This window comes from Podarcis liolepis, assembly GCF_965112155.1.
Source record: "Podarcis liolepis genome assembly, chromosome: 6".
Lineage (NCBI taxonomy): Eukaryota > Metazoa > Chordata > Lepidosauria > Squamata > Lacertidae > Podarcis > Podarcis liolepis.
The window spans coordinates 50,162,535-50,185,578 of NC_139559.1; the positions used below are offsets into that span (position 1 = coordinate 50,162,535).

General features: G+C 40.6%; 1 protein-coding gene across 25 annotated transcripts in view; it reads left to right on the forward strand.

Moving 5' to 3' along the window:
- Nucleotides 1-23,044, forward strand: part of PTPRF (protein tyrosine phosphatase receptor type F) — a 474,052-nt gene that overhangs the window by 370,052 nt on the left and 80,956 nt on the right. For 17 of the 25 annotated variants that reach the window (XM_083510768.1, XM_083510752.1, XM_083510749.1 and 14 more), the window contains exons 6-7: nucleotides 1,667-1,855; nucleotides 17,830-17,940. In XM_083510768.1, coding sequence (XP_083366894.1) covers nucleotides 1,667-1,855; nucleotides 17,830-17,940 — 300 coding nt within the window. Of the gene's footprint in view, nucleotides 1-1,666; nucleotides 1,856-11,693; nucleotides 11,712-17,829; nucleotides 17,941-23,044 lie in introns of all 25 variants that reach the window. The other 8 variants (XM_083510759.1, XM_083510748.1, XM_083510771.1 and 5 more) reach the window with 1 other exon arrangement.

Sequence of the window (23,044 nt, forward strand, 5' to 3'; positions counted from 1 at the left end):
TTGTCTTTGAAAATCAATGGAGAGCAAATAAAAAAGAACTAGTTTTCAGTGGTACCTTTTGCACAAAAACCCTTTTATGTTTGCTAGTGAAGAGGCGGTTTCTCGGGATGCCAGACTTTGCATACAAGAAATGGCTTGGGCTCTTATTAAGCTTCAGTTGCTTTTTTGGGGGGTATTTCTTTTGAAAATTATAGATGCCCACCATAGCCCCTTAACTTTGCGAAGTCAGAAACCAGATGTTCTCTCATGCTATGGAATCCTAATATGGAAAAAGTAGCTTCTGCAAAGTGGATTTTTGACAAGATACCAGACAAGGATGCCTGATAAAATGTAAATATTTTATTTGCACAATTTTGCATTGCCCTATAAATAGGTTAACCATTCAGAGATAAGCAAAATAGAGGAGAAGGCTGGAGGGACTAAAATGTTATGCAAATTATGAATATGCAGATTGGACATAGGAAGTTAACATGAAGGACAGAAGTATAAAACACTTAGACTTTGTTCATACAACACTTTAAACCGTACTTCAACTAAATGTTGCTTTAAATGTGAACACGCAGCATGTGCTGGTGCATGCTGCTAAAATCACAGACCATTTGTTCTTCTTCTACCCACCATGTGGGAAGGAAGAGTAGAATTCTTGACTGTGTAGTCTATAAAAGCACAGGTTTGTCTTAATCCAGTAGGAAGGAATGATTTCCGTAGCTCAAATATCCAGATAAGAACGCCAGCTGATGTGGGACTGGCTGGTAAGAAGAGATCTAACACTCTAGTTTTGCTTAAGTATCTGCAAACAAAAGGATGACATGAGAATAAATGAGGTTCTAGTATTTTAAGAAGCTTTTAAATGGTGTTCTGACTTTTCTCATATATTTGTCTGTCTTGCTTGCAACTCATGTTTAGCAGAGAACAGTACATCTTGCCTAAGATGTGAGGAAATGTGCTGAGCTTAGGAGATATTTGCTGAAGTGCTGCTCTGGAGCATTTGGGGGTTTTCTGTACAGGCCTCATAATGGCCTCAACTACACTTACCTGTAAGGGTAGTACAGCTACTGCAGATAGAATTGCCTTTTTCTCTCACTGCTGAATTTTCTTTTTTCAAACTGTTCATCATAGTGATACTTTCATCTTATAATAGAGCAGTAAGCCACGGCAGGGTGTACATTGCTCATTTTCTGCACGCCTCAGGTATCTTCAATTGCCTGGGAGAGTTTCTGGCAGCTTCTTAATGTGCACCCTGGCATGGATTGGTGCAATTGCTTTGGCTTGTTAATTTTACATTCATTTGTTCATCATAGTCATTTAATAATCATATGTGCCTTTGGAAGATCAGGACAACATGGGGAAAATTCAGCGAAAACTGAAATGAAAAATACTTGTCGGAGATTTGAGCTGCCTCTTCACTATTTTTGCTATGTTTATTGCTTGAGAGCCATATATACAGTCATATATTGTTTGAATGGGTGAGCTGCTGTGGAATCATGGACTCACCCCAATCTACATACAATTGCATGATCAAGCTTAGGAAAATAGGTTTGCCAGAGGAGTCACCTGTGCACAGCACTGACTAGCTGGTGCTTGCAATATTGCGAACCAATTTCCTGTTTTGGAATTTTGTCCCATTGCTACCTGGTAACATGATTCTCTTTCTATTGTGTTTCAGAGAACCAGATCCCATCTGGCTTTCCAACCATAGACATGGGTCCACAGCTCAAGGTAGTAGAGAAGGCTCGCACTGCTACAATGCTCTGTGCTGCCAGCGGTAACCCTGACCCTGAAATATCCTGGTTCAAAGACTTTCTTCCTGTGGACACAGCCACTAGCAATGGCAGAATCAAACAGCTCCGTTCAGGTAAAACAATAAAGTCTTCTCATTTTCCTGACCCGACTCCACCCCAAATCTTTCTCTACAGGAAGCAACTGTGGTATTTTGTACCTAGATTGTGAGGTTCACTTTTTCACCCAACTTCTGCTACGTTTAAAACCTTGTGTAATATGAAGAAAGGTTTGGGATTTGGGTGGGAGAGTAGATTTCAATAGTTAGGATATTTGTCCTTGTTTATGGAAGAAGCAGAGCCTTTTGAACATGCTTTCTTGTGTCCCATGAGCAAAGGAGATTTCATAACCATGACCCAGTAGCATATTGGATCAGAGCCGTGTAATATATCACTCCAATTCCAATATAGGTTCCTGCTTTCAGGATAGTAAAACACATGTCACTAGTTGTGCCACTTAGAACAACAGTCTGACAAAAAACATTTTGATTCATGAATAGTTACTCAGTTGGGCCAAAGACAGAAGCTCTTAGCCAGTTTCCAAAATGTGGAAAATCCAGATTTCTAAAATGCATTCTTGAACAGAAATCTTCCCTGCTGCAGAAATTTTCCCCTTTAAATGAGAAAAGTATAAGAATGAAGGCTGGAGAATGATGGGAGGTAGCCTACTCACCCACCTGCCTCCCTCATGAATTTATGTTAACCTAATGGCAACTCTGAAGAGGGCTGCTTAAAACATTTCAGTGGCTTCATACGTTCTACAATTCTGCCTCTTTTGGTAACAGGGAAACTCTTCATATAGCCATGGTGCCAGAGCACAGTGTGGATAGGAAGTGAGGATAGTCCTTTTGAGGGGGAGAGAGAGAGATTGTGATTGGGATATCTGCCCCATTCTAATGAGCATACATGCCCATTAGCTGGCCTCTGATAACTACTTGTATGCAAAACTACTACCCCCTGTAAGCAATGTAACTCATGTGTGGTAGTGGTCGTGGCTCTTAAATTGAAATATATCAGATTCTGCAGAAATGAGTTTATAATTAGCTCCTTGCTGACACCTGTGAGACCTCAGTCTTGCAGTAGGCTCCCCCGCATATAGAGCAGTGAGCACTAATTACACTGATAAATTTACAGTTTATATAATTTCACAGTGACCTTTAGCGTAATCTCAATATGTTTGTGCTGAAAGAAAATATCACCCTCGTTAATTTAACTTGAAAGGCACTAAGCAGGCAGCATTAGGGAAGTGCATCCATGGATACTTGCTCTTCATACTTACTAAATCAGCATCCTCATCTAGGAGGATTGCAGATGAGCTGGGCAACCCTTAGGCACATGCTGGGCTCTCAACAACATTCACATCATGTGCACTCGCCTGCTGCTGAGCAAGCTTCAGGGAGGAAAAACCTGAGTTTAAAAACAAAACGTGTTCAGCACTACCGTCACGTCCAAAGTTTATTTTGTTTTTCTTCATTGCAAGCAGTATCTCAACTGAATTTCACCAGGGATTCGGAGTCCCCAGTTGTAGAAGACACTTGAATTTCCGGGAGGAGGGTAGAAATCGATGAGTAGCATATCTGCAGGCCTGAGAGAAAATTGATTAAGCTGTATGGAAGTAAATGAGGTTTATAGACTTGCATATAACGTGCTCGGAAAAGAGGTTTAAGGTCCTTATTGGTAGGAACATTGGAAGAGCTCACAAAGCAACATTAGTATATGCCGCTGATCCAAATTGCCTCTATCAATGAAGCTTCCTTTCCAGCAAGAGGACTATTGTAACAAAGTATTTCATTTTCATAATCAAAAGAGGGAACTTTATAAGTCTGCAGTTCATAGGGTTCTGAAACTGCATAGAACAGATAATGACCCAATTCACATGTAGCACTAAGCCAAACAGAAGCTTAGCATGGAGGAGTCAAACCTCAAACTTATGTACAGATGTAATGCTAAGCTAAATCGTGGTTAATGCTTGGGCCATTTAGCATCACCAGGGGAGGAATGCTTCATTGCAATCTTCATTCTGGGAACCTGCATGTTTGCTTTCTCATGCTAAGTTATGGTTTGGCTTTGCACTGCATGTGAACTGGGCCGTTCTATTGGTCAGCTGCTGAAGACTTGGGCCCTTCCAAACACTCTCTATTTCTGTGTAGCATTTTCCCAGTATTCAGACTGCAGTATATCTCTGAACAAATGCAGTTGTTTTCCCACCAGAATCTATAAGATGTACTGTGCCATGTCGAATGGGATTGTCTGAGTGTCATGACCACCTGTTGGATAGGCCCTGTGACACCACTGGTCTGAGAAGCTGAGGCAAATAGTGTTGAAAAGAGATGAATTTCTAGGCTCTATTGACGAATTTAAAAATGACAAGTCCCTGGGTCTGGGTGGCATCCACATGAGAGTTCTTAAATAATTCGAAATATCTAACTTCTCCCTAAGATTAGACTGCATATCTGAGAAATTGAAAGCGGCCAATGTAACACCGATTTTTAAACAGCGATTGGGGCGGGAGGAGGAATCCAGGAAGTTACAAGCCCATTAGTTTGTTCTGGGAAAGCATTCTTAAAAAATAGAATTAGCAAGCATATTGAAAGCAAATATTGCTGAAGAAGAACCACCATAGCTTTTCCAATAGTAAGCCCTGTCTCGGTGTCTCAATAACCTTTTAGCATGTAAATAGAGGTGATCCAGTAGACATTGTGTACTTCAGCTTTCAAAAAGCCTTTGACAGAGTACCACACCAAAGACTCCCGAGTAAGCTCATCAGTCATGGAATAAGAGCAGAGGTCTCTTATGGATCAGGAACTCTTTCAGAAACAGGGAACAGAAAGTTAGAATGGAGATCTCTTCCAATGGAGGAATGTTGGAAGTAGAATTTCTCAAGGATTGATGTTGGGGCCTTCTCTCTTTGACTTGCACAGAGTTAAGAGGGTGAGTTGTGAGGTGGCAAAGTTTGTTAATGATACCAAATCGTTCAGTGTGTTTAAAACAAAAATGGGATTGTAAGGTGCTCCAGAAGGATCTCTCCAAATTGGGTGAGTGTGCATAAAATGGCAAATAGAATTCAATGTAAGGAAGTGTTAAGTGATGCACACGGAGGCAAAAAAAATTGTGAATTGGTGGTGACTCACTAGAAATGAGATTTTGGGGTCACAGCAGATAACTTGAAGTTGTTGACCCAGTGAGCAGCAACTGAAAAGTGCAGATTCCATGCCAGGGATCATTAGGAAAGGAATTGAAAATAAAACTGCTGATATCATAATGCTGTTATACAAATCTATGGTGCAACTGCATTCGGAATACTGTGTACGCTTGTGGTTGACTCACCTCTAAAAGGATATTGTGGAGTTCAAAAAGGTTCAGAAAGGGAAAGCCAAAATGATCAAGAGGTTTCAGCAACTCATAGAATCATAGAATCATAGAGTTGGAAGAGACCACAAGGGCCATCGAGTCCAACCCCCTGCCAAGCAGGAAACACCATCAGAGCACTCCTGACATATGGTTGTCAAGCCTCTGCTTAAAGACCTCCAAAGTAGGAGACTCCACCACACTCCTTGGCAGCAAATTCCACTGTCGAACAGCTCTTACTGTCAGGAAGTCCTTCCTAATGTTTAGGTGGAATCTTCTTTCTTGTAGTTTGGATCCATTGCTCCGTGTCCGCTTCTCTGGAGCAGCAGAAAACAACCTTTCTCCCTCCTCTATGTGACATCCTTTTATATATTTGAACATGGCTATCATATCACCCCTTAACCTCCTCTTCTCCAGGCTAAACATGCCCAGCTCCCTTAGCCGTTCCTCATAAGGCATCGTTTCCAGGCCTTTGACCATTTTGGTTGCCCTCCTCTGCAACTCCCCCATGAGAAGTTTACAATACAAGTTGAGTGACAGGGACATGGTAAAGGTGTGTAAGATTATTCATAGTGTGGAGAAATTGGATAGGGAGACATTCTTCTCCCACTTTCATACTAATTTGGGCCCATCCAATGAAGCTAAATGTTGGAGGATTCAGGACAGACATATAAAAGAAAGTACTTCTTCACACAGGTATATAATCAGCTGAAATAAAATTAACTAATTTATTATTAACTATGGCTATTTGCAGTTTAGTAGCACTGCAGAGAGCTTGCTGGGGAGACCATGCATTAAAAAGGGACTCAAAAATAACTTAAACAAGGTTTTAATAACAAAAACAAACACTCCTTATACACTAAATACATCAACAACAAACCAGACCCAACCACCAACCCATCCCCCAGGGTAATGAGGGAGCTAGGTGCTGCTCCTTATATACTATGCCCAAATGCTGACACAGCTTAATTAACACAACCTAGCAGCACCTGCTATGTTTCACAGCTGTAAGACTGGGTCTCGTTATTTGCCTTGGCCCTGGCCCTTAAAGACATACACAACTTGTGAAGCAATAATGAACCTTCACATTTTAAAGTGACCATTCAACAATCTACACCACCAAAATGTAGTTGTAGTTACTGGTGTGGGTGGCTTTAAAAAGAGGATTAGGAATAAATTTATCAGTGGCTACTAGTGCCTTGATGTCTCTGCTGTCAGAGGCAGTATTGAGGTTACTGGGAATCATCAGTGGAAAGGGTGCTGTTGCTCTCAGGTCTTGCTTCTGAACTTCCAATAGGCATCTGTTTGGCCATTGTAGACAGTTTCTGAGCCAGCAGGGTTCTTCTAATGTATGCCACTTACCCCTATAAGCATGCCTTAAAGCGACTCACAACAAAACAGCAAAAACATATGAATACATCACTACACTAAATAGTCCAAAACCAATTCATTACAAAATATAACAAAATTTGAATAAACCATTCATTTCGATAAAACGAACTTTATAATGTTTATATAAAATAGACAGTATAAGTCATTAAATCTTATCAGTTGATATTATGTATATTAAATAGGTAAGCCAAAGCCAGATATGAGAAAGCCTTCCAGTATAATCATGCATTAACAAATAATATAACCAGTGCTATGTGCAATAAATGGCAAGCATATTTTATAGAACCTGCAGCAGATAATCTCTCACATGCCCCACTCTCATATTCTGATTAACTTTCTTACTTATTAAAAAAGAAAACAAGTATTTAAAGGTTATAGTCATATTTCCTACATTTACTGTGGAAGAAAACTAATGCGAAGTCTAGACAGTGGCTTGCAGCTCCTCCTCGCTATTGATTGTACCGAGGCTGGACAGGGCAATTTGTGGGCTTTTCCTCCAGGTGCAACTAAACGTGGCATCCCAAAATGAAGTAAATAGTAATAAATGTTTGATCATAAAAACTAAACTGTGCCTTTACATGATACAATCTAAGAGAGGCAGTTGACTTACTTGTGTAAGATTCAGGTTGTGACATTCAATCTGAGTTTGTTTAAAGATGAACAAGATTAAAAAGCAGTCAAAATGTGTTAGGTTTTTACCTCAAGTGTTTAGGACATTGCTTTCAAAATGGAACATAGCCATAGAATGATTATGTTAGAGGCCTAGTTTCCCACTTCATCACTTGCTCCCCAAGCAAAGGAAGACAGATCTGCAACATAGAGGTTTGACAACGCAGTTCCTCTAATGGTCCTGGCTGATGAGTGATGTAAAGATTTGCTGTTGTTAATTGTTTTTCTTTCTATCACACCCCTCCTGCACTTGCTGCTCAAGGTACTATTAAATAAAATAATGTTGTAAAATAAAGTAAGGGCATATTAAACATTGACTTATGTAGAGTGGAGGAAGGCGTGGCAGTAAAGATGTAGGCTAAGGAGAAGGCATTTACACTTTGCTGAAAAATTTGTGTAAAAATGAGAGGAAACACACAAGCCAAAGCTGAAATGGGAGGCGAGATTGTATCATTGGCAAGGTTATGAGTAAAAGATACTCCTACAGTACCAGATCAAGAAAGTGGCCAGCAAAGTTGCTCTTGCTGCTTGGGCCAGGCATTAATAGAAAATGTGGCTGGTCATAAATTAAAAGTAGTAATGAAATGGATTTAGTGTGGGCATAGTCATTCATCCATTAAACGTATTTATGTGACTGCCATTCTGCCAAGGCAACCAAAATGGTTTATATTTTTTTTTAATATTGAAGCAACCAAAAACTACAAAATTTTGAACAACAGAATTCTCAGTAAAGCCAACCCTGGGAATGTTACTAGGAGGCATTGTAGGATGGAAGGCATTTTATACACATTGGTGGGATCTGCATTACTTAACACCCAGAGCATCCAGTATAAGGAACAGCAGAAGTGTGGAAAGGTTTTAGAATTAGGGTGGCTTGGGCTGCAGTCCTAGCTAACTTTCCTGGAAGAAAGCCCCATTGAATCTAGTCAGACTTACTTTTGAGTAGACATGGTTAGGATTGAGCTTTTACTCAGAGTAGCACTCGCATACCAACATTCTTTTCAAATATTATTGGCCTAGTTACCTCATTGGGAAAGTCAGATCCTCAGGTCTGCTATATCTGTAGTTATGCATTCAAGGCTGTGCAAAGTGCCATATACCTCAAATTGTTTGGATTCGGCTTAAATGGTCATTCAGACCTGAATGTTTCTAATGTAGATTATCAATGATATGGACAAGCCTTTTGGTCACATTCAAAGCTCCTTTGTGCTAGAAAGTGAGCAGATGAAGCTGTCATTCCTTAACTATAATTTCCTGTTTTCATCCAAACCAGGAAATTTTGGTTAACATCTTCAGAACAAACCAAGATATTAAACAGTTTTTCAAAGTTTAATTAACTGGTAACCATGGTTTCCTAGTTCAGATGAAATTGGAAACTATCGTTAATGGAAGACATTGTGGATTGTTTTGCTTGAAGTGAGGAATGAAAAGACTGTATGCACAGCCAAATTCCTGCTCTTGTCTCTGCTTACTAAGGGTGCTTCCAGACAGAGGTTTATTGTGGAATTGCTGCTGAACCATGCAATTTTTTCTTGCAGTGTCCGCATGAAGTTGTTGTCACCAAAATGCCAAGCAATATATTTTTTTTACATTTAATTTCCATACCCCTTACTGCGAAAAATAGATAAGTAAAAATAACTTATAAGCCTAAAGTCACTGCGGGTGTGGAAGCTAGTTAGTGCATTAGCACTTTTTTGTGTGGTGATGGTGGCAGTTTGTCACATGTGGTGACATTTCAGTGGATGGCCCCTAATGCGACAGTCTGTACACAGGTACAGAAATACCTGCATACATGCACAGAGCAGAAGGCAATGGAGGGTGGTGGTGGAGTGTTGGACAGGAGGGACAACAAAACCATCTTCATATACACTCTGTTGAGGTCCTCTAATGTGGACAGCAACTGGCAGAATAGCAATGATATCCATGACTAGGAGAGAGGTGGGGAACAGAAATATGTGGAAGCTAACATGCCAAATGTGCACACTGAAATATCTGATCTGAGCATTATGTTTGCAATATAAGCCCCCTCCTGGAAGCACCCTAAGGCAGCACAATAATAAGTGTCATTAATTATTTAGGTTGGGTGGATGTCTTATAAGAACAGTGGAAGCTGCATGCAAAGTCAGTCCATTGGTGCATCTAGCTGAATATAGTCTATAATGACTAGCAGTTGGTCTCCAGGTTTCAAGCAGGAGTTTGGAGATGACAGGAATTGGATAAACTGGCAGCTTCTGCATTCTTGTTCATGCTGAAAACGTACTCCATTGGAGTTAAAACTTAGGATGTTGTCCAAATTTTTATTTTGTAGCATATGACTTACATCTTCATTTGGTGATCCTGACCACTATCATGGGAGTTCTGAATAATTTTTATTTTATGTCTTTTATTGCCATATTCTCTAACATATATTAGTGCATACTAGTCCAAAGAGATCTTGTTTCATTGCTTCAGAGTCATTATACAGCTCTGGCAAGGGCTATCTTACACTGAGATCTGGAGACTGGGTTTTAATAACACACCAGCTAAACTTTTGGGAATCCATTTTGAGTGTGTGTTGGGATTCCTTAGCTTTGCATCCATACAGAATTTTCAGTGACTAGGTGGATACAGAACAGCTCCAGATCTGTTTGGCAGCAACATAAAACAGATGCTGCTTCAGTTAGCCAGGAATCATTTCTGGACTCTGTTGTAAGAGATGCTTCTTGTCTCTTAGAGTGGGGGAAGGGGATAAAGACTCTTTATTTAGAGCGATAATTTGGAGATGGTGCAGGGGCAAGTAAGCACTCAGCAAATTTTTCTTTGGGGCATGAACCAATAACCCTCTTCTTCCTGTCAGTACAGCTTGTGAGCCATGCAAGCTTCCGTGATGAGAATGGTTCTGTCAAGGGGGATGGAATGGTAGTTAGAAAAGCAGATAAATAGGCAGCAGATTTATTATGGTAGAGATTACCCGCAACTTCTGCAAACGACATTAGCCTTCCTGATGCTTCACTCATCTGTGGACAAAAGCATCAGCAAGTATAAACCAGCCATAAAGCGAAAATGGAGTAATGTCATCTCGGCTGTGGAGAATGCTAAACGAAGCAGCTGGAACTGCTTCCTCTGATTAAAAGCTAGGGCTACTGCCTGAAGGAACATGCACTAGGAGAGTGGGAGGGAAAGAGATAACAAGTGTAAATATTTTAATTACTCTTTAAGAGGCAAGTTAAACATGCTTAAAATCTGCCTTCTTTGTATTTACAGAAATCTTTGAGTGTCTTTCTTTGTTTCCCATTGGGTGATCAGTGCTGTGGATAATGGAATGTGGGGAGCGGTTAATCTCAGATACACAGCACTCATATGCTTACTGGTATTTATTGATCAATACACGGAACATGATTTGACGCTCTGTGTCCTGTTTAACCCTCTCTTTCTATCTGTTTAAACTCCCCAGTTTTCTTTGGTAAGTGCTTGGTGTTCAGATGTGCAAAATCTGCATCAAACCAACACATACCATGAACTGCCTACAAATTAGATCTGCATGAATCTCCCTCACCTTACTAACAGCCTTCATTTGCACAAAATAAGACCAAGGGGACAAAACTGGGGATCAGAGGAGTTTGCTGTCAGTTTACATACACGGGTCTCCCTCTGCACATCTGGACCATGCTAACAATAAAGCCCATGACTGAGCAAACTGCACTTTTGCTTGAGGTTTTGGAGCAGTTAGCTTTGTAACCAAGCCCTCCTTATAAGATGCACTCATAGCATGTGAACTTATTTTCTGCTCCCTTATAAGGAGGGTTGGAATCCCTTTCCTCTACCTACTGTATAAATTACGCAGAGCGAGTCTGGTGCTCCATTGGTCCAAATAAAAACTAGAAGAAAGTGCTTTAGATTTTTATTTGAAAAATCTGTTGTGTAGAATACCAATTTCTGGCCATGGGGAGCCTGGTGTAGGTTTTATTAAAGTTACCCCTGAATTCATCACTCAGTTTTTAAGTTTCAATTACATAATCAGATTTTGTCCCCAACGGTCCATGTAATCTTAAACTAAGAATGTGTGTCTCACCAACACCATATGCTTAATTTTTCTCCCCACACACACTCTCTCACAACACTCACTCTGGTACTCCCACAGCCCCATCTTCTGGCAGAATAAAAGGGCGCAGCAACCATATCCCAGTGGCTTCTCCATCTCAGTTGTGACAATGAATGCCAGTGGTTTTGCTTAGGGGTCAGAGCCCTCCTTTGTGTAGGACCAGCAATATATTAATTGGGTAAAATGGGGCCAGACTCTGTGTTCTTGGTAGCAGAGAGCTTTACTAACCACCTGAGGGCATCACTCTGACTTGTTACTGCACATCCTTTATTTCTTTTTATTTATTTATTTTTGTTTGTTCCTGTTGCGCTAATACAGATTCTAGCTTTGAAAAACTTTCTACTTTTTTAGTTATAATTTTCTTCCTTTCCTCTTTGTACTAACGCTTCTCTCTAATCTTATTTGCATTCAAATTACCTCACCAGGTGGTACACCAATCAGAGGTAAGAATGCTGAACTGTGCCTCTAATTGTCATGTCACTCCATATCCTTTCTGCCATGCCCGTCTCCAACAGTATATCATCTCCAGCTATTCTTTCACTCCAAACTCTTGTCAGCTCACTTGCGCATCTGCTGTTCCTTCCTGTGTGTGCTTGTTTTTGTTTATTTTTAGTGTGGCGCCTTGTAGAATCATCCATCGCAGGTGTGCACAGGTCAAAGGGGGTTATTCAACGGGAGGTTTTCAGAGGGAGAACGCTATCCCCATTCATGCCACAGAGGGCTCTGAGGTCTTGAATCTTTCAGATTCAGTCACCCTCTGGGGCACCACGTCCTGGCAGGTCTGAAATAGCTGCTGTGGCGTGTTTTGAAGGATGTAACACTTTCACAAGAGAACAGTGAAGCCCTTCCTTCTGCATTATTGCTGACAGGAATTGAACTAATACAAAGGAAATAAATTCTTAAAATGCCAGGCAAATCTAACTTGAGGAATAAGACTGGAGGACTTTCTTTGAGAGCTGAAGGTGCACCTTTTCATAAATTTAATAAATAACATTATTATTATTATTATTATTATTATTATTATTATTATTATTATTATTATTTTGCTGGCCCTTCTCTGATATGAAGGTGAAGGGAGGAGATCTAAGATGCCAGCTCCACCCCTTCTGAAGCCTGACAAGGATTCATGGTGCACTGTAGCATAAAGATTTGTTGTGAGTAAATGAATCAGACACACATCTGGCTGCATTAAGTCTTCAATTGTTCAATCCACCTCCAGTCTGACAGCTCTGCATTCCCAGACCTTGCTAGTTTCACTGCCTATATGTGCTAGTAACATTTCTAGCCTACACACTCAAAGTAGTCCCTTGAATTAATTTTAAGGTTGTAATCAGTACTATATAGTGTGACTCTGATCTCTTGTGATTTCAGTTACTGCTGTTGACTGACCCCTGAATTTCCTGATAAACTTTTTAGCACCACTAAATTACACTATCTCATTTGTCCAATGCTCCCCTTCTTTCCTCCCCCTTCTCTCTCCACTGAATCACTGCTGGAAGTTAATAATCCAAGTCTTTGGAACTGGTTCTGTTGCTGGGGGTTAATGTTTTCAGTTCTTGTTAAGTGATTTTGGAGCAAATGGGGGTTGCTGTTTCAAGTGTATTTGCATCAAGTTGCTTCTGTGAAAAATCTGGGTCAGGGGAAAAACTGTAAACCTCATTTTGATATGAATGGGTTTCTCTGTCATCTTCTCTCTGGAATGCTGCAAGATTGACAGCTGTGATGCCACACATTTTTAAAACCTTTTCTCTGCTTCTATCACAACTCTGAAAGCAAAATGACAGACTGAATGCTAAGTAACCAAGCAGGCCCTATCTTTGCCCATATCAGGTTGGGCCTTTCCCAGCACACAACTGCTATGTATTTCCTCTGTATCAACAAGCGAGGGCATTAATGACTCAGCACCAGAACCGCCTGGATGTTCCGTACATCCTTTTTGAGAAAAGTGGACATATCTTTATAATGAGAATCATCCATCTCATAAAACATAAATCTCCCTATCTGAGTCCTAATGAGGTATTTTAAGAATGTGTCTGACATTATTTAAAATGTATGTGTCCCGTTTGAATGTCAAAGATGACATTTCTGTACGTGCCAAAAAGCCACCTCTTAGCATCTCATACAGGATTTGTGTCAGACTTACACCTTTTGTTAAACACACAGGCTATTGAGTCTCTAAAGATTACCAGATGTGGTAGGTGAAGGCACTTTTGTGAAAGGGAGGTTATACTCACATAGTGGTCTGTACTGTGGTTCTCACTAAGGTAAGTTTGTTGCACTTCTGGGATCAATTTGATGTGAAATAAAACTAAATTGTTTTTTTGTTTGCACGGCTAGTTGGATGTAAAGTTTTCAGTGGTTCATGTTGAGAGGTGGATTCTATGTGAATGCATTGAAGGGCCAATCATACTTTCTGCCTATTGAATGGAAGTGTTATGGAAGTCAGGCTGGAGAAGCAGGATAAAATTTTATTTCTGAAACTAACCTTTCCTTTGGGCCCTGCAGCCGCAGTTCTACTCTTGCTGTCCAGAGGTGCTGTCATTTTTCTAACTGAGAGCTCTGTGTTCACAAGGCATGTTGTCACTTTTAACATTCCCCCTTTGCCTTTCAGGTGAGACCCAGGCTGAAAGGTCAGGGTGAGTTTTGATAGACTGTTCAGAGATGCATGGGTCTAGTTGGTGACTGGCAGGTTAGACAAGAGGATGGATGAATGGATGTGTATTTTGAAGGATGGCTAGTAAGCAAAAATAAAAGCGGCTTTAGGGGAAGTGACTTGACACATGTCCCCTTTCTCAAAGTTCAAATCAAGTTTTCTATGTTGTTATAGAATGCAATTAAATATTATGAGAAATATTTCTCCTGGAAGCAGAAAATGCTGGCATGTCATGGACCTCTGATGCTTCAGATTTTGCCATTGCAGGTACATGAGAAGCAGTGGAAGTGTTAAAGGGAAGACAGCATTTTAAATGGTCCTTTCCTTCACAAAATAAATTGGAATCAATTGGAAAACGTTCGTACCCGTTGACTGGATAGACTTTCCTCCAGTGTGAGTTTCACGACTGCAAAGCAGAAGGACAATTACTTTGAAACAGAAAGATCTGATAATTGGCAGAGAAGGGCTGAGAAACTTTTTATCTAATACTTTTACTATTGCCCAAATTTCACGCTGTTTTGCCCTTAGCACCCTCTTTGGCAGCCTTGTAGTGCTGCTTCTCTTGGGATCTGCATATCTCAATCTCTCTTTTTCTGTATCTGGAGTACAAGAGGAAAGTGCATGAATGTCAGATGCATGATACACAAAAGGAAGGGGAATCAGTGATTGAGCTGTATTCCTGCATTTGCCCTTGTGTGCTGCTCAGTTTCATAGCTCTCCACCAGTGACTGCCTCACTTGTATATATCACAGAAACCCAGCTTCATTCCAGGTCCCAGCCATGCCAATCATCATGCTCAGGAAGAAGAGGCACAGCTGAAAAGGAACATAATGAGCATCAGTAATAACATCACTGTGGTAGTTTTGTTTTTATTTATTTAGCTTATTTGGCCGTAAAAAATAAATAAATTTGAGATGGGGGCATTTGGCTGCCATTCCAGGTAGCACCTAGGATTATTAGAGCTGAAAATCTAAGCAGCATGTTAAGTAGAGTATTGATATATAAATCATGATCCAGAAAATGTTGTGCACCAATTTACTCTACTGGCAACTGCAGAGCTGCAAGAACCCAGTGTGAGATTGTGAAAGTAGGCTTTTGCCTTCCTTATCAAATCCTCAAAAAGGTTTCACTCTTGTGGACTTATATGAACATAAATTTAACTGAATACAAGTGAAGCTTCTGAGTAAACATTCATAGGATTGCTCTGTAAATGAGACAGTCAACATTTTTCATTAACTTTGCTGGCAAAGCAAGGCAGGTCCTGCCAAAACCAGAACACTTCTATGTTCCATAGATTAGACATACCTTCAGAAATGTAAGGTGAGAAGGTATCTGTGGATTTATTTATTTTAGCCATCTCTGACCATGCTTATGAAGCCCACCAACCCCCACTACCTATTTTCACTTACAATTACAAGTCAGTAGAGAGTAGCCTTCCCCAATTCCCATCAGCCCCAGCTAGCAAAGCCAATAGTGAGGAATGATGAGAATTCTAGTACAAAACATTTTGGGGTTGGGGAAGGCGATATAAAGCATATGCATGTGCCTCACAAGTAGAGAGGAGCAATGTAGGGAAACGCACATACATAATGTTTGGAAATATCCAGGGTCAAGGAACAGGAGGCTAGGAGGTTGAATCCCCTTTCTTGGGGGTTCCCTCTGCCTCCTGTCAGCCATGATGCAGGTCATCATTGCTTGCTGTTACTATATTTTAATACTTGCTTTTGTTATATCTGAAGGCAGTGATGGACTGGATGTGGGCCAACAAATTAAAAATGAATCCTGAAAATCCAGGAGCTGGGAGGGCAGCCTCTTCTGAGCAGGGTTGCAATCCCCTGGAAGAAGCAGGTTCATAGCTTGAGGGTGTTGTCCAGCATTGTCACTTTTGGTGGCTAATTTCCTGCTATGGCTGGTTTGCCAGCTACAACCCCTTATGGACAGAGGTGACTTCGCCACAGTGCTGCATGCTCTGGTAACTTCCAGATTGGACTACTCTACATGAAGATGACTTGGAAACTTCAACTGGTTCAAAATTCAATGGTCAGATCGCTGGCTGGGTTTGCCTTTAGCACTTATGCAACTCATGTTCTAAAACAGCTACATTTCCTGCCAATTCAAGCTGCTCATGCTAGTTTTTAAAGCTCTAAATTATTTAAGCCCCAAATATCTGAGACACTGCTGCCTTCTCTACAGACCCTCTCAGATATTAAGATCAGCAGAGACGTCCTTTGGGTGGCTCTGCCGCCCTCAGAAATTCAAGGTGATGGCTCAGGAGAGGACATTCTTTGCAGCAGCTTATAAATAGTGGCACCTTTGCTATATAGCCTTTGTCAGTTGCTGAAGACGCACCTTTTTATCCTGGTGTTTTCAGATGTGTGTTTTCAGGACCCACCTGAAATTAGTTTTAACTGTTTTTAATACTGAATTTAAATCATAGTAACCAGCCCTGGCACCTGCTGATGAAGGGTGGGTAATAAATTTAACAACAGCAGCAACGTAGCAGCAGCAGTAGTAGTAGATGAAGTTTTCCTGGTCTGGGTTACAAAACATTAAAAACAAACCTGATAATGCTGCTGCTGCTGTATTAAAGAACAGCCAACTTATTAGTATTATATGTGAAAACACCTTAAGAGTGGCAGAAGGAAGGCTTTTCTGGCTGCCCCTTGCCAGCCCCAGCATAACAATAGGAAGGGCTCCCTACATCATTTTTATTACATAGCAAAGCTCAGTGAGGTTCATTTTTTCTCTCCCTGACATATAGACTTAGGCTACAGTCTCAATTTATCCTTCTAAATAATGTAGGTGGCAGCAGTTGATTCACATTAGTTTTCCTTCTGTTGCAATGATATGAAAACTGAATTTGACCTCCGTTCCTTGAAGTGGGAAGAGCGGAGACAGCAATTTTGGCTTCTGTTCACAGTGCTGTTTTCTCTGGCAAATGGAAATGGGTTCAGACTCTGACAAGCAGACAGGTTAATGCTTTTTCTCTTGGTTCAGGTGTGTATGTGTTTCTGAGCAAATGCCCTCTTCTGCCATCTCTGGAATCTCAACTTCTGGAAGAACCAAGAAAGTCTTTGCTACTCAGGAAGTATGGAGGTTCTGATCTGGCAAAGTGGCATCAAGGCTACTTCTACATTCACCCTTTGCTTATTTTCCCCTTCACTATTGTCATCCTTACTTCCTCCACAAGCTAGATGCAGCCCATTTTAAATGATTTCCAGAGGAAACAACTGGACAGGGTTCAGCACTCATCTATGATGGACGAGATAAGGAACAAGAATTCAATTCAAGCCGTATTTGTCCCTAATGTTGGTTGGGCTGATTTCAGGTTTAAATTGGATTTAACACAAGTTGTACCATTTTCTGATGCTGACTTATTAATTGTATTGATGATTGTATTGAGGACTTTATCATAAATGAAAGGACTTCTCAGGGTACAATCTTGTAATCCTTTTGGTTTGTAGGTTTCTAAGATTCTGTTATTCATACTTTATGGGGAAGTGAAAGTTTAATTTTAGAGAATCGAATTGATAATTAAAGGAAGGAGAGTAGTGCATCAAGATGCAAATTGGTTGTGTGAAGATTGTATTCGTTGTGATATTTCAACGGATAAACCTGAATTCTTTTGAAAGTTTCTGTGCTTGGTAGAAATGGATGTGTTCCATAAGAAGTGAATTGAAAAGGTGTCAGTAACTGTTTGCCTGTGCAGCTATAAAAACTGGACACAGCAGGTGCTTTTTAGCAACAACCAAGTGGAAGTGGTGTTTGGTGGACCCTCTGAGAAGTGCCATGCCACACATTTACCAGAAACCCTTTGTGTCCTAAGTTAGGGACACAGAGCAAAAATTTACATGTTTTGTAAATATATTATTATAACCAATATTGTCTGTGTTCTATTTTCCACATAGGAGCTCTACAGATTGAGAACAGTGAAGAGTCAGACCAAGGCAAATATGAATGTGTCGCCACGAACAGTGCTGGGACCCGTTACTCTGCTCCAGCCAACCTTTATGTGCGAGGTAAAGTTGGAGAAGGCAAACTTCCATCCCTTTCTACCTTCTCTTCCGTGTCTACACCTTCTCTAATGACCCATGAGACGTTGCAGTGAGAGGTTACCTTTATGATGTATTGTAAATGATGAAACCTAAATGCCCAACCAGTCATTGAGTTCAAGCCTTGGAAAGTCAATTCTTGCCACAATTTTTTTTCTTTATTTCATTTTTTTCGCCAGAGCTTCTTTAATGGTCAGACTGGTTAAACCACTGTCATAAAGGGGGCAGAAGTTCATGTTTAATTATTTGTCTATTTTGTTAAACAAAAGCGTGTTTGGGGGCTTTGTGAAATTAGTGGGTCTCTCTTTTTCTCACCACCACCCTTTTTGGGGAGGGTTTATTTATTTATTTTAATGAGATAAAGCTTTGAGCATTCATTTCATAAGCTTGACTTGTTCTCTTGCAGGTGAGTTGGTGCATCATGTTGACTCTGGAATAGCATGTTAGTTTCCATAAGCTCTCTTGGTCAACACCTTGTCAGCAACGGGGATTATTGCAGAAGCTATTACAATAGCTTCCATTCCTGCTGAGAATCAGCTTCAGTTTGTTGCACGAAGCCACTTTGCCAGACTATTTTCTTAACTTGTTATTATTCCTAGATCTCAAAGTCTTTTCACTCACTGCGTTAAATTTGATACAGAATTTTGTGTTTGGAGAGCAAAGAGTTTGGTACTTCATTAAAAGCTGATTAGTTTTCTGTTCTGTTTTACATGGGGACAATGCGTGTTCTCCTTGGCCAGACCTTGTATTAGCCAGGGATATTAATGTAAGAGACCCCTTGGAGGTGTGTGGTTTGGTACTTACATAACAGTGGGAAAGAAGAAGAGTGTCAATTTGGTGCCTTTGACTGGTTGGCAGTTAAACTCATATTTTATTCCTTCTTAGGTCCTGGATCTCAATAACTACCCATTTAGAAATACTGTTTCCATCTTCATTCCTTCCTCTGTCTTTTCTCTTTTCTCTCTCTCTCTGTCTCCTCACTTGATTGTTGCTTCCTAATACTCATGCACACACCTTTTATTTGTGGGGTGGAGGGGAGCTGCCTTAACCAAGCTGAGGAAGAGTTATTCCCAGGAGAAGCCAAAATGACTTACTGTGTGATTGCTTCTAGGTCTCTCGGTTACTCTCATTGTGTTCAGCACTCATTTTCTACAGGTGCCGTTTCATCTTGCAGAACAATTTCAACATACAAATCTGTACGATGCTGAAGTTTCAGATAGTCTCAGAACTCTTTATCTGTGCAGCAGAAATGCCCATTTCTCAAGCATAATGTGCTTATTATTGACCTTATATACCCTGTACTCTGTGTGTGTGTGTGTGTGTGTGTGTAGTCAGCTCTAGTAAAAATAATGTCATATCTCCCCAGAGTAAAGGGAGGGTGTTTGTTTGAACATATTTCATGTTTACATTGTTGTGTAAATTTTTGGACATTCTTAATCACTTTCACATTTTATTTCAAGTATCTTTCTCTGTGTCGAGCCTTTCCGAAAAAGCTTGGGAAGGCTAATGTTTCACCTGAATACACAGCTTGCCAAGGCAAAGAAACCTCACCTTTAAACCTGCCTGATTCCCTGTTTGTTGAGACTTTCTTTATTTAGCTAGAGAACTCCCCTTAGATTCTAAGGAGTGCAGTAAACTGTGACCCCAGGTTTGATGCGAAGAGCAGGTTGTTCAGCTAGCTGGCTGGCTGGCTCTCTCTGGAGATAAGGTGACACAAGCCAAGCTTCTAGTAAGGATATGTTTCTAGCCCTGTGTGTGTGGCTCATTTTCTATTAACTGTTGTATTTCTCAGGCATAAATTTCGAAACAAGCCTCTTTCTATTGCGTATAATCTTTACAAGGTTGGACTCCAAGCTGCAGGATTGAGATAAAGCCCCATAGTATATAAAAGACAGGTTACTACATAAATTGTCCCCTGTGGAGGTTTGCCATATGTACTGTTTCTTGGACTATATTTGTGCAGGCGGCTTTGTTTTATAGAACAAAATAGACGCCCTAACCAGCCCAGTGAAAGACTTTCACAATTCCTTTGGCTCCCAATCCATTGCCAAAGCAGGAGGCTACTTCCCTTGTTTGAGAAAACAGAACAGGATGTATGCACAAATCTTATCCCCATGTTATATTATTGAAACCATACAAGTTTCATGTCACTAGAGGCAATGAATACTGTAGCCATGATGACCCCTTCTTGCTTGCAAAGTGTCCTGAGGTAGGGTTGGTTTGCATCAGGGGATGGAGTATTCAGTTTTCCCACTGCTGTTCCTGTGTGGGGGTGGGTGGGTGGGTGGGTGCACACACACACACACACACACACACACACACACACACACACACAGCTGCTTTTATCCCAACCAAGGTTCTGGATTCCTGGTAACCTTGAAATCACAGGTTTGGACCTCATAAACGAAAAGATGAGGGTTGCAGTTTCAAGGGAAAGTGGCTGGTAAAGGAAGGTTAAGAATCACTTTTACTCCTTCCCCTTTACTCCTCCTCCTCCCTCCTTGCACTCCATCCCCTTGCAACAGCACTTTGCAAGGGAGGAGGAGGAACCATTCAGGGATTTGTTACCCATAGCTGCAACATAACATGTAGCTTGTCCCTTACCCTTGTTCAGATGTGCATCCAAAGAGTTAGAAGCATCCTACAGTGTGTGGTCTCTGTGTAGCTCTGAGAAGAGTAAATGGCAAGCCACAGTAATCTGTGTAGCTGGCGCCTCCAATGCCATATAGTTTTCTGTGTTTATAATATAACCTGCAAGTATAATAACCGAGCACTTTTCCTTAGTGCTCATATCATTTTCATAACTCCTCTCAATAATCCTTACACTCTGTAAAATAGACCACTATCAGTATCCACATACTGCAAATTAGGAGGTGAAACTGAGAGAGACCTGCTTGTTGGGAGCAAATCCTAGCTGAGCTCTTTGAACTGGGTACTTCCTCTCTCTTAGACCACACCTTTAACCACTTCCCTACATCAACTAATCTTGTGTACATGGGGAAAAAACAGTCAGTGGGAAAGGGAGATAATTCTTTCCATGAATAAAATATAGCATGCATGTGAGCAGGGGAATGGTCTGAGTAGCTGTACATAGGCTGAATGTGGCTTGTGGATCTCAGATGGTTGGATTAGCTCTTGCGGCATCCTACCAAAATGTTTTTCTCTCCTAGCAACCTTATAAGTTGAAATGGTTGTCACTTGGCCTCTTCTGCATTTTCCGTCAGTTTTTCCCCAACCAGCTTCAGTGGATATAAACTCCAGGGTGGATAATTTGGTTTAGTTATACTCCTCCTGCACATAAAAAAGTTTGCTCTCTGAGCCACATATGCTTCCATCGCTTAAGAGTTCTTGAGTGCTGTAAAACCAAAATAAATTGAGCATCAGCTAAGAGTTACCCATCACTGTGTCATCCAGATTATGTCAGCCCAGTTAGTAATGCAATTTTGAAGGAATTATTTTTATGAACAATAAAATTGCTAATTGAATCAACTATTAAAGTAAAATGTTGACCCACAAAACCAGTGATTGGTTAGGCTGCAATCCTGTACCCACTTATTTACATGGGAGTAAGACCCACTGAATTCAGTGGGAGTTGCTTCTGAGTAAATAGATGGAACTGTTACTACCTTTCTGTACGAGAAAGCTGATCACATTGTGACTTTTAAAAAAATGTTAATCCTCATAAGTCTTATGCAGAAAGGTGCTATGATTAAAAAAACACCAACTTTACACTGTGATAAGGCATGTCTTGCCCTTTTTCTGGAAAAAGAAGTTAGAAGTGTAACTGGATAATAATAATAAGAAGAAGAAGAAGAAGAAGAAGAAGAATAAGGCTACAGTTCTATACACAACTAGCTGGTAAGAGTTAACATGTAAATATTTTAAATAGGAGTGCTTAAAAATAAATATTAAGCAAGCACACCAGTTTCTTTGTCACAGACTTCTCCAGTATGATGAAATGCATTGTATTGTTAGTTAAATTATAACAGCTATTTCTAAATGGGCATCAATACCTACAAATTGGCATATACAATTTTTAGGCAAACTAGTACCCTCTTTTGTCCTCTTTTGGGGTGATGGATTTTCTTGTTTGGGGTGGGGGTTATTGTGCAAGTAGTCACCCTAACTGTTACCACTTTGGCTCTTCTGCAGAGGATAGGAGAATGTGCTATAAGGTTTCTACATAAATTATCAAAGTGATCAGGGTTACTGGGAGCTTCTCTGACCCTATCAAAGTAATCAGGGTTAGTAGGAGTTTCTCAACCTCTTCATTTACTTTCTGTTTCTCTGTGGAATACTGGGAACAGCATTGTGCCTTCTGATTGCTTGTCCAATATCACATTTGTTATTTTGATGCTGTTGCCCCTCATCAAGTGAGACTAGCAGTTGCTGTCAGACTACTGACAGATGGGGCCATGAAACATGGAACACTTAAGGCCTCTCTTGGCTCCTGTAGGTGATAGCAGAACTTGAGGTTGTGGTGTCAGTTATATTTTGCATATATTGCTCTTTCCATGGAAGATGTAAACTACTGCACTTCTTACTGTCATGCCTTTAAGTCCCAGTGTTCGGAAAAGAGCAGGAGGACTTGCTTCCTGCAGTGCCAGAGATAAGGGATGAAGAGAAGGGCTCTGGGGAGAAAGTGAGCATTCCAATTCACTAGGTGTTGGCATATTTACTGATAAAGTAGGCACAATTTCAACATGAGATGAGGTGTAGCTGCTTCCATCCAGGGTCTTTCCAGAGCAGACTCAGCTGCAGATGTTCATTTCCTATAATCCATTAGTATAAGAAGTGATTAAGAGATAATCCAGCAATTAGTAACAAATTACAGGCCCCAAGATCATTCTTGACTGACGGGCTAGAAAGTTATCTGTTTGTATTAGTGTGCTTCATAAGTGAACCTTGCTTACTGTAATCTAAAGTACAAACACATGTGGGCAAACCATTACAGCTTGCCTGGCCTGGGCTTTGTACTGATGAGTTGTATAGCATTGCTGTGCACCTCAGATAACACAGTCTTCTTTTCATATTGCCTACCTCAGTGTTAGTTCCTTTTTTGTGGAATGCT